We start from the raw sequence: 13326 nt of genomic DNA on the forward strand, positions 1-13326 counted from the left end.
TGGAGCAGGAAAGAAAAAGCAAGGAAAGTTTAAGGCTTTGATGTGAACCTTGCTGTCTCTGGAAACAAAATGATGCAGCCTAGAAGGCATGACTAGTAAACACGATGCGCATCAGTCAGAAAAAATCTTTTCAGAATTGGGTTTCAAGTCCCAGCTGTGCCACATGCAATAATGAACATGTTGCAACATGCAATGCTGCTAGCGATCAGAAGGTTTATGTTTAAACAGGTTAACCTGTTTTTTATTGACTTTATAGGTATTGTTCACAAAGCAGCTTTGCAGAACTGGCAACAAAACTGTTGACCATGATACCATGAGGAAAAAAAAAAAGCCTCCAAGAAGGCATGAGGGCACAAACTTGAACTAAAAAGACGCAAAAGTGGAACATGTCCTCTTTGGGCAGCACCTGATACTGGCACGCATACACAGTGTCACAGGTGTGAGCTGGATTTTGGCCTCCTTATGTACGGAATCAAGAACTTTCTCCAACTGAATGCAAAGTTGTTAAAGGACAAGTTCATCCAAAAATAAAATGCACAACATCAGCCAATATGTTTTGTGTCTGATGTTTGCTTTTTCAGATTTATACTGAAACTATACACCTAATGTACCGTGGATATTCGTTAGAGGTAGCTCAGTGGTTAAGACATTGGACTACTGAGCGGAAGTTTGCGAGTTCAAATCCCAGCACTGCCGAGCTGCTCAGTAGTACAAATGAGATTAATGTAAGTCGCTCTGGATAAGTGCCGTAATTGCCAAGATGTAAAAATGGATATAAAACATCTATACACCTCTGCTACAATTGCAGGTTTTTGTGATGTAAAAAAATGAAACCATGATAAATTATTTCAGATAATTTTTCACATTTAAATGTGATGGCAAAAAGTTTAATTCAAATGAAAGTTTTAGGAAAAAAAAAAAAAAAGGAAAAAAAAAACATACAATAATCTGGTTGAATATGGTCCCCTTTGAAAGTATTGGAAATACTTCAATACACTGCTAATATGTGACACTGACTACGTTTACATGGATAGCAGTAATCTAATTATTTACCTTACTCTGAGTAAGATAATAATGTGATTAAGGTGTTTACATGAGTCGCTTTTAGAATACTCCTGTCATGTACCCTTTCACATGTTATAGAACATAATTAGATTAACGGCACACGTCATTACGTCACCGCGCCACGCCATCCGACGTCCCTCCAGAATTTCACGTATTAACATACAGTTCATCTTCGTTATGGTACCATATACAGTTTTGGGTGTTTTTATTTTTAATTTTTACGAACGCTTTAAGTGCGGTTAATTATTTGTCATGCTATACGTGCTAGTAGACAACTGCTTGAAGCCATGGTCTGCGTCCCAAACCACATACTTACCTACTGTATAGTAGCCGCGATACAGGTAATTCGCCTGCTATAGGCCTATAGTAGGTAAGTACACGGTTTGGGACGCAGCTATGCTCTCGTTTGCCGTAAAACAGTTGAGCACTGCCATTTGTGATCGTGTCCTGTCGCAAAATGCGGTGAAAACTCTCACATGACGTTAATGTGATTAAGGTGTGTAAATGTCTGTAATACATCTCGATAATGCGACTAAAACAGGAGTACTCCACCCGTCTTAATTTGATTCCTGTTTACTTCGAGTATGACCTTAATCGGATTAAGGTCATTAAAAACTGTTGTTTACATGGTAGTTTCTTAATCAGAGTATTGTCTTAATCGGGTTAATATCGGATTATTGTTGTTCATGTAAACGCACTGAATCTCCCGTATTCTTCACGTCTGGGCTATGGAGTAGGGTGGCTAGACGGAAGCTCCTTCTCATGAAAAACCAAAAGCCAAGCCTGCCTAAATCACCCTAAACCATGTGGCAAAAAGTGTAATGGCCTGATAAGAAAAAAGGTACTGTAGAACATTTTGGACATAATTATAAAAAGAGATAACCAGGTGAAGCATGATGGTGGCAGCATCATGCTATGGAGTTCTTCAGCTGGGACTGAGGCTCAAGTCGGGATAGAGGAAATCATGGATAGCTCCAAATACCAATCTATTTTGGCAAAAAAACTGCAGTCCTCTGTTAGAAGATGAAGAAAAGAAATGTTACCTTCTAGCACAACAACCACCCAAAGCACAAATTCAACTCAACAATGGACTGGCTTCAGAAGATCAACATTTTGGAATGGCCCAACCTGTAGGATGGCTTGGAGAGGTCCTCACAAGTTGATAGATCTGGAGAATTTTTGCTTTAATAAACTATTAGTTAAGAGGTGTGCACATGGGTGCAATCAGTTTATTGTAAGTTTGTTTATTTTCCTCTAAAAAGTTTTTATTTGTTTTTTTAAATAAAAAACATGGTTGCTGTATCACATAATATGTGGAACTAGATCCAACATGAACAAGATCCAACATGATTTATCTTTGTTTCATTTTTTACATCACAAAATCTGCCATTTTAACAAGAGGTGTAGACTAATAACTAAGGGAAGCTTACAGTCTCCAGTTTAGCTGCAAATAATTTTCCCCTTTTAGAATACTATAAAAAAAAAATGTTGAGTTCATCTTTAAACCAAGAGATGTATACATTTATACTATGAAACATGCCCTCACCAGCCACTTCATTGGGAACTAGGGCGGCAACTAACGATTATTTTCATAATCGATTAATTGGCTGATTATTTTTTCCAGTTAATCGATTATCCCCTTTTTTGCTGATAAACTACAGTCCTAAATTAATAAAAATCTGATCGTACAGTTTTAATTAGACGACATTACAGATCTTACTTGCACGGCGCTACACTGTTTATCACCGGGTCTACACTGCAAGCGAGCCTCGATAGTAACAGATCACTTTTAATAAAAAGACATTATTGCAGAAATTACACTGTAAGCGTGCTAATATAGCATATAATGACCAACTTTATTAAACTGAACCTCAAATCGTACCAGTTTCCCCAACCCCTTGCACACAGTAAAGCATTTTGGTTACAAAACATAAGTTTGTGCTCGTGCATCACTGTCGTGCTTCAGTGCTACACAAACTCCGCTTTGTAAAGTTTACAGGTTACAGTCTTCATCGCATTTAATATAAAATGCTCCCATGCCTTAGAGGTCCTGGGTCTGGGTATTCTGCTAAAGCTAGCAGCGTCGCATTAGGCGAGTTTGACGTCATGTGCCATCATCTTGGAAACGGCTTATAGTTCCAGTTAGTTTTAAAAAAATAAATAAATAATTAAAAAAAAAAAACCCGCCTGTGTTCCATTTGAAATGATACTACAAATCTAAAATTCATACGGTAGAGTACACAGTGCAAGTGTATAGTACATCATTTGGGACAAAACTTCGGTCTGTACTCTCCGATGCATGTTTTTGGAACAGAAGTAACGCAATGAGTAAAATGTACCCTGTCCCACGCACAGACCAACTAATCGATAACGAGATTCGTTGACAGTGATTTTCAGAATTGATTTTATCGATTAGCTGTTGCAGCTCTATTGGGAACACTCATACACTTGCAATTATCCAAATCAGCCAATCATGACAATACCGGATTCCGTCCATGTCACCCAAAAACAGGACTCTGAGGCCACAGTAGGCACAGGTTCACAAAATCTGGACGGTTGAAAAATATTAGATTATTAGAAGGTATTGGTATATTGTTACTAATCAAGATGCCTGGGAATGTCAAATATTCAGCAGAGCATATTAGGGCTCTGCCCCATGTAAAAATGTTTTTGAGGCAGTGTTGCTGGAACGAGTTTGTGCAAGTGCAATAACCCAAACTTGCTTTCCATGTCATTATTCAGAATGTGGTAGTCAAATCTCACCTTTGCACAATATCTAAAATTAAAAAAAATAAACTTTAACGGTATTTCATGTACAGCCACACAGACAACAACTAGCAGTAAAGCTAGCATTCAGGATGAGCAAAATTCTGAATTTTTTCACCAATGCTGACACTATTTCTGAAAATAGAATATTGTTGACATGCACTGTTAATGTTCAACGGTCTTTGAGTGCACACACTGCTCTGTTGCTCTCATTCTCTCTCTCAAACAAGTAATGCAGGTTTTATCTACTTTTAATGTTTTTAGAAAATATTCCAGTTAGACTGACCGGCCTCTCATATTTTCCTAACAGTTCCCAGTTTTTTTTTTCCATTAATCTGTTTCATTTTGTGTGTGTGTGTGTGTGTGTGTGTACGCGCATTAGGGATGCCACGAGAACCGATACTCCAGTACCAAGTCAGTACCAACATTCTTAAAACGTGACGGTACTTGTTTTTCTGGTACCGATTGTAACGAAAGTACAGAGGTTTTGCTAAAATACGGTGCTGTGAAAAAGTATTTCCTGATTTCTTCTGTTTTTGTGTGCATCTCATACTAAATAGTTTTAGATCTTCTAATGAAATACGACATAAAACAAAAGCAACCTGAGTAAACACACAATACAATTTGTTTATTTATTGATTGATTGATTGATTGATTGATTGATTGAAGCAAAAAGGTTAACACTATCCATCACCAATCTGAAAAACTAATTGCCCCCTTAATCTTAAAATATGGTTGAGCCACCTTTAGCAGTAATAACTGCAACCAAACACTCCTGATAACTGGAGATCAGTGTTTCACTTATTTCTAGGACTAGGACTTACTCCTATGCTGTGGATCATTGTCTTGCTGCATAATCCAGTTGCACTTGAATTTCAACTTACAGACTGAAGACCAGACATTCTCTTTTAGGATTTTCTGGTAGAGAGTAGAATTCACATCTCTCTCAATTATTGCCAGTTGCCCAGCCCCTGAAGCAGCAAAGCACATCACACTTCCACCACCATGCTTGACCATAGGTACGATGTTCTTTTTGTGTAATTCGGTGTCTGGATTATGTCAGATAGATCAGGACCCTTATCTTCCAAAACAGTTCCACTTTCGACTCATCAATCCACAGAACATTCTCCCAAAAGGTTTGAAGGTCATTGAGGTGTGTTTTGGCAAAAATCAGACAAGTTTTAAATGTTGTTCTGGGTTAGCAGTGGTTTTCACCTCACCACTCTTCCATGGATGCCATTTTTGCCCAGTGTCTTTCTGATTGTGGAGTCATGAACAGTGACCTTTATTGATAAAAGAGAGGCCTGTAGGTCCTTTAATGCTGTCCTTGGCTCTTTTGTGACTTGCTGGATGTGCAGTTGCTGTGCTCATGGAGGACTCTTGGAATTTTGGCCACTTCTGGGAGTGTTCACTACTGTGCTGAGTTTTTCAATTTTAAGATAATGGCTCTCATTGTGGTCCTTTGGGAGCCTTTGGAATAGCTTTGTAACCCTTCCCAGACTGATATATTTCTGTCACCTTCTTCCTCATCATTTCTGTTATTTCTTTCAACTTTGGCATAGTGTGTTACTGGGTAAGACCTTTTAACCCGATTCATGCTGTTGAAAATTTTCTATTTAATTGTTGAGGTGATTGAACAGGGTTTGCAGTAATCAGGGGTGGTTGCGTCTAGTCCAGCTGAACCCCATTATGAATGCAGCTTCATAGATTTTGGGAATTAATAACTACGGGGCAAATACATCTCCACACTGGCCCATTTGGTATTGGATACATTTTTTTGCTTCAATAAATAACACTTAAACTGCAAAACATTTAAAAACGATATTTTGTGTTTACTCAGGTTGCCTTTGTTTTATCTTAGATTTTGTTTTAATTTCTGAAACAATTTAGTATGAGATACAAAAACAGAAGAAGAAAAAAAATCAGGATGCTTTCACAGCACTTTATTTATAGAGTATTTTTCTACAATAGCACAAAACTCTACTTGAGCTGAGGGGGGGGTTTGGAAGCACTGAGGACTAGAGAGAACACTTGACTAAATTAGGGTCTCTCACCTACAACGAACCACTGATGTTGACAGAAATGCAGCAAAAGGGAAAGTGATTACTCTTTCATCTGATTTTTGGGAACAGAACTGTGCTTCACACCATGTGGGCTGCATGGAGAGCAGTCAGGTCACTGCAGGCCTAAAGCAATCCTCTCGTCTTTGATATTTGGAGTTCAGCTCAATTTATGACTCTAAACTGAGGAGGTGAAACAGGTTAGAGCTGGAAAATCGGGACCATAGGATAAGCAATGGGTAAAGAAGCACTAATGAATTCTTAACTTCGCTTACCTGACGGCTTACAACGGTCAACTCTCTCAAGTATCCAATTTTTCTCAGGGCAGAATGTACAGCCTGTCTTTACAAGATTGTTATAAAACTCATGACATTTGCTTTGGTGAAACATTTTTCTTGCCTTCATTTGGTAGGCAAGTTAAACCATCACACTATCATGGATTTGTTGTTTTTGTTTTATCCACCCTTAAAGATTTGATGATTTATTTTCTCATGTGCATTAGTCTGACAAGGAAATATGGACCAGTGCAAAAATGACATTCACATAGCTGCCTAGGGAGTGTCATTTCCTTATACATGTTGCTTTCACATTGTTTGCTTAACAGTGAGCATTTGTACCTTTCCAAAATAATCAGATACCCAATAAACCTATTTTTGCATTATTTAATCCAAACGTAACGTGATAAATTGAAAATTCTAGGTTTACATGAGTGTCAATGTGACTTTGCTCTAAATGCATGGCATCAGCCATACATCCATCATCTCTCTTCCTGTATTTTCTACCAGAAAAATCAGACTGGTAGAGCAGTTCTATCCAATTATGTTTGCACAAATACCATCATGGGGGAAAGAAAGTAGTAAAAAATAATGACATCCTTCCTACTTACACAATCTTTAAGAGAGTAATTAGCAGCCAGGTGTTCCTAAAGAAATGCACTAAATTGCTGCTGCTCATCAATCTGGGGTGGGTCATAAATCCAATGCCAAACAATTTGAAATTCTCCATTTAACAGTGAGAACGATTGTTCACAAATGGAGAGCCTTCAAGACAGTTGCCAATATTCCTAGAAGTGGGCGTCCCAGCAAATTCAGTTCAATGTTCAGAGACAAAGAAAAATCCAAGAACTACAACATTTGACCTACAGGCCACTGTATGCACATTACATGTTTATGTTCATGACCACACAATCAGAAAAAGACTGAACAAGTATGGCTTTCATAAAAGGGGGGCTAGGAAAAAACCCATTCTATCCAGTCAAGAGACGCCTTTATACAGTGGGAGAAATTGAACGCGTCAACATTTTTTTCAGTAAATATATTTCCAGTAATGCTATTCACATGAAATTTTCACCAGACATCTGTATTAACTTAAGAAATCCAGACATGTAAAGAATTCCAAACATTAAAGTCCATAAATGAAGTTATATGTAATAAAGTGGAATGACACAGGGAAAAAAGTATTGAACAAGCTAATTGAAATGTATTTAATACTTAGTGGAGAAGACTTTGTATGTAGTGGCAGCTTCAAGATGATTTCTGTATGAAGAAATTAATGGGCCGCAGAATTCAGGTGTGATTTTGGCCCATTCTTCTGAACATATTGTCTTTAAATCTTGTTCAACTGGATTCAAGGCAGGTGATTGACTGGGCCATTCTAACGCCTTGATTTGAGAGTTTCCTTTGCTATATGCTTTGGATCGTTGTCCTGCTGGAAGGTCCACCCACGTCTCATCATCATCATCCTGGTGGATGTCAGCAGATTCTTCTCAAGAATCTCCCGGTAAAGGGCTCCATTCATCGTTCCTTCAATTATGTGAAGTCTGACAGTACCATGTGATGAAAAACAGCCCCACACCATGATGCTTCCACCTCCAAACTTCACTGTCGGTGTAGTGTTTTAAGGGTGATGTGCAGTGTCATTTCTTCTACAAACATGGTGTGTAGTATGACAGCCAAAAAGTTTCATTTTGCTCTCATCTGACCACACTACACTCTCCCAGTATTTCAGAGGCTTGTCCAAAGGAGTTATAGCAAACTTTAAAACAAGCTTTGACATGCCTTTTCTTTACTAATGGAATCTTGCAGAGTGAGCATGCATACAGGCCATGGCACCTATTGCCTCCAAGTGTTTCTGGAGCTCTTTCCGAGTGGTTCTTTGGCTCTTGGGCTACTCTTCTGACTCCCTGGTCAGAAATCTTGCGAGGAGCTCCTGTGCATGGCCGGTTGATGACGGAGTGATGTTGCTTCCACTTGTGGATAATGGCCCCAGTGGTGCTTACTGGAAGATTCGGAAGTTTTTAAATACATCTGTATCCGATTCCATCAATATGTTTTGCAAGAATAAGGTTGTGAAGGTTTTTGGAGAGCTCTTTGCTTTTACCCATCTTGAGATGTTTCTGGTGTAACACCTTGGTAACGAAAAGCCTTTTTAAGGACCATCAATTTACTAACCCAACTGATATTAATTTGCACAGATATGAGGTATAATTATGTTCTAACTACATACAGATGTCAGATGGTTTCTTGCCTTACCTTGCCTTGGAGAACTGCTTTTTCTTAACATCTTCGATACTTTTCTCCTGTGTCATTCCACTTTATCACACATAACTTTATTTATGGACATTAATGTTGTGAATTCTTTATATTTCCAGATTTCTTGAGTTAATACCTATGTCCGGTGAAAATTTCATGTGAATAACCTCATTGGAAATATATTTTATGTTGACTGTTTCAATACTTATTTCCCTCACTGTAAACGTAAATACAGAGGGTCTACCTCAAGATGCACACTCAAGAACAGAAAGGACAAATTATACTTTGATTTAAAAAAAAAAAAAATAAGTTAAAAAATAAGTAAATAAATAAACCATTTAAAAAAAACAGAAAACCCTGCCCAGTTGTAATGCAAGATTAACTTGTACCAGAATGATGGGAAAAGGAGAGTATGGAAAAACGAAGGGACCATGATCCAAAGCATAACATCATCTGTCAAACATGGTGGTGGTAGTGTTATGGCATGGGCATATATGGCTGCCACTGGAACGGAGTCACTGTTTTTATTGATGACAGAAGTAGCAGGATGAACTCTGAAGTGTATACAGCTATACGTTCTGCACAGATTCAGTCAAATACTGCACAGGTGATAGGATAGCAAACTGGTACAGATGGATACTGAACCAAAACATACCACAAAAGCAACCTAAGAGCTTATTAAAGGCAAAGAAATGGAATGTTCTTAAATGTCAGCATGTCAGATTCTGCACAAGACTCAGTCACCTGACCTCAATCTGACTGGGCGTGCTTTTCACATACTGAAGACAAACTGAAGGCAGAAAGAAGTTCAAATAAGCAGCAACTGAAAGCAGCTGCAGTAAAGGCCTGGCAAAGTATCTTAAGGGAGGAAACTCATTTGGTAATGACCATGGGTTCCAGACCTCAGGCAGTCATTGACCACAAATGATTTCCATCCAAGTACTAAGAACTAATCATTATTTTTTATAATTATCTTAGTTTGTCCAATTACATTTGAGCCTGTGAAATAGAGGGAATGGCTGTAATTCCTAAACGGTTAATGCCATATTTTTGTTCAACCACTTGAATTAAAGCTGAAAGTCTACACTTCAATCACATATCGACTGTTTCATTTCACATCCTTTGTAGTGGTGTACAGAGGCAAAATCATGAAAATTGCACCACTGTCCAAATACTTATGGACCTGGCTGTAGTTTTCCCAGCACCTGGTTTATGAATTTTGGTTTACTTTATAGGGGAAATGAATACACATTGAAATGTGTTATTGTTGTCACATGATGTTATTTGTTTGTTTATAGAAGTTGGTGAGGAACACAAAATTATTATTTACGCCCTGATAAATAAGATAATTGAATTGAAGGACTGTGTACTTTCTTTTCCCCCATGGATTTTGTTTGTGTTTTATTAGAATGGTTGAAATCACAACCCACCATTACCAAAGTTTTATTTGTTATTAAGAGTTATTATAGTTTGAATTGTCACTTTAATTACATGGGTTAACTGAACTAAATGGATTGATGGACCTAATGTGGAAAGATCACTTGTTGAAAGTTTGGTTCCAATAAACAGTCAGCACATTACTGTACACATTTGAATAATATGTCTGATATTTGGATAGCTCATAAAATAAGTATGGGCTGAGGGGTGTCTGCAGATTTTCTTTTACATTTAAAAGGCTCCTTGGCTGCTAAGAGAACCCCATTCACAAACTATTATTGTGCATACAGACACACTTATCTCTCCAGGCTCATTTTTAAACCTTTCAGATGACTCTTGGTCTTTCTATATTGAAGCTAATGACTGCTTAAGGCATGCAACATACCCTTTATCTGTAAATCTGTTCTCCATAATAATGGTTTTCACTTTATTTGGGCTTTTGCCGAGTCAAATGCCAGCTGTTTTACACACTTGAAGCCATAGATATTTAACAATTTTCCACCACACCTAATGTCTCGCTGCCTTGCTATGCCAAATGCATTTTGAAAAGAATGTGTTTTGAATGTTCAAAAAAAGACTTGCCTTCAGATTACTGAGCTACAGGATGGCCCGGGGGGGGACCAATAGAAACCATGACAGAAATTCTAATGGTTTCCATTACAAATACCATTACCAACCATCAGCTAACCATTACCATTATTGGTCCTTAATGGTATCCACTAGACATAACATGCCACCAATAGAAGGCAACAAATTACAAGTAGAGCCCCACAGCGACCATTACAGTTTCCATTAAAACCAATACAATTCCCATTTGTAACCATTAAAACCACTACAAATTCTATGAAGGTTTCGGTTGTTGTTGTTTTTTGTTTGTTTGTTTTTCAGCAGGGAACATCCATTGTGCATAGCTTTTTGAGGTTTTCTTGAAGTATCAGATCCCAAATCTCAGATAGGTTGTAGAGATTGAAGTTTGACATCCAGGGCCAAATCTTCTGGCTTTTTAGTGACTGACAGCACTCCAGGTACATCCTGACACCACCAGCCTTGTATGGATGGATATAATACAATCTGTTCCCAGAAGGAAAACAGTGAAAGTCTGCATGCTTGCAGTAGCAGTGAAACTTTTGCTAATGAGGATTAATTATCATAGCAAATTTTCCATACTCCAACATAGCTGATCCAAATCAGTATTTAATAATAATAATAATAATAATAATAATAATAATAATAATAATAATAAAGGATTATAAACTGGATCATGTGTGTTAAACAGTGAAAACTTGAGCATATGATGCTCTATTGTGCTGATTTAAGAAAACTTAAATGGCTTCAGCAAGTCTGATTAAGTGGGATGACACTAAAATATTACTGCATGCTGAGTGCCATCATTATACTCAGTATAGAGACTCAACACTACAGTAGTATGCATCCAGGAACACACACATTGACTTGGCCATTTTCTGCATTTCCACCACAACCGTGTCTTTGAGCTTTCATCCCAAGGACTCCAACCCCAAAGGACACAACCGCACTGTCGGCGGTCATTACAGCTAAATATCAGCTAAATACATAATGGCGGACGCTTATAACCGAGTATCAAACCTACCTTTCCGACGCTGGAAATTTGTAGGCAACGACAAGATCGCCATGACACTCGGTTAAGTGCTGGATATTCGGCTGCCATCCATCACCCTGTCGCCATTTTGCCTTTAAATTCCGCAGGTTGAACCACAAACTCCTAGAGGGGTGTCCAGAAAAATCACGACGTCCGTTTACAGAGACCTCGGACACTCACAACCTCGTGAAACTACCACAGTGAACAGGAAGTGGTATTATTTATATCAGTTATAATGTTTACCTGCAGAACGTTGTCTTGTTTAATAGTTGCGGTGTTTAGTTCTGAAAATTACCCCCTATTCGGAATATGGATTATTCCCCCAAAAAAAGAGGCTAAGGTTAATACATTCCTGAGTGAACTTAGTGCTGTTAAGAGTTACGTTAACGTACAAATGGGAAAGTTCTGTGTATAATGAACACACCTCATCGTTTAATGACTGAATTTAACATGTGAAATATTTCAGAAATGTCTGAAGATTAGTTTAAATCTTGGTTTAATTGCTGAAAAGGAGTAACCTTTTTGTACGATCTGTTAATCTCCATATTCTGCTCTGGCCTATAATGTGTATATTTGTGCACCACACTGGCATTCAATTTGATTGACTGATTTTCTTTTTATTTAATATTTTATTATATTTTATATTATTTCGGGGGGGGGGGGGGGGGGAGTGGCTTCATGGTTAGCATGTTTGCCTCGCACCTCCAGGGTTGGGGGTTTGACTCCCGATTCTGCCCTCCACCAGAGTCTGCATATTCTCCCTTTGCTTCAGGGGTTTCCTCCGGGTACTCCAGTTTCCTCTCCCAGTCCAAAGACATGCGTTGTAGGCTGATTGGCATCTATAAATTGTCCATAGTGTGTGTGTGTGCGTGTGTGATTGCGCCCTGCAATGGGTTGGCATGTCGTCCAGGGTGTGCTCCGCCTTGTTCCCATGAGTCCCCTAGGATAGGCTCAAGGCTCCTCCCGACCCTGTATTGGATAAGCGGTACAGAAAATGGATGGATTATTTCAAAGAACATGCACAGAAACTCCACAAAGAAAGTAACCGGAGCTCAGCATCAAACCAGGGTGCATGAAGCTGTGAGGTGGCAACACTTCCCGCTGCTCCAATATGTTGCCCATTTAAAAATATATTCGTATCAGTAACATAGTTTAATCCACTAATACCCCAGTTGTTAAAAAAATAATAAACATGATTATTGAGTCAGGAGACAAAAATATTCTAGAATCTGATGTTATTGAGCTGCTGTGAGTTGTCCTGAAAATCTTGTAATAGTAACTCACAGTCAGCGGTGTCTCCAGGGTGTCAAGTTGGACGTTTCAGGAAAATATGTCGTATGTCATATACTCCTAGAAGTCAAAAATCATCCCACCCTGACTTTAGGCACAAAATAAGTCAGACTAACAGGTGACTGGAAAGAGCTGCAGCCAAGGTGGTGAGAGTGTGAGAATGTAAGCAAATCAAATGGGAGCCTATGAGTGAAAGAGTCTAATATTTATAGAGAAAAGAATTCAGGACTGATGAATTTGTAGCTAAAGATTTATTCTAACTTAACACGTTAGGTATTTATTTGTTCTGTAGTTGGTTGGAAGCTAGTGAATGATAGTCAGACGATTTATCTTTATTACCGAGACATGAAGTGTTAAGTGAGAACTTATGATGGTTGGTTAGTGACTATGGAATGTGTTTGTGTGTTTCTCTGTAGATTTGTAGCTCCGAAATGACCAGATGTGATAGATTTGTTCTCTACACTGTATTTTAGATAGCTAGCTAGAGTCTTGTAGATGTGCAGAGCCATCTCCGATGAAGATAGATGTCAACACACCACCCGTCTATGAGATTACAGTG

At 38.4% G+C, this 13326-nt stretch overlaps 1 protein-coding gene across 1 annotated transcript in view; it reads right to left on the reverse strand.

Annotated features, from left to right (window-relative positions):
• znf644b (zinc finger protein 644b) overlaps positions 1-13326 on the reverse strand; it is a 61348-nt gene that overhangs the window by 29715 nt on the left and 18307 nt on the right. The window contains exon 4 of the mRNA XM_053683827.1: positions 11469-11652. Coding sequence (XP_053539802.1) covers positions 11469-11652 — 184 coding nt within the window. The remainder of the gene's footprint in view (positions 1-11468; positions 11653-13326) is intronic.

The sequence above is a fragment of the Ictalurus punctatus genome, chromosome 11, assembly GCF_001660625.3.
Source record: "Ictalurus punctatus breed USDA103 chromosome 11, Coco_2.0, whole genome shotgun sequence".
Lineage (NCBI taxonomy): Eukaryota > Metazoa > Chordata > Actinopteri > Siluriformes > Ictaluridae > Ictalurus > Ictalurus punctatus.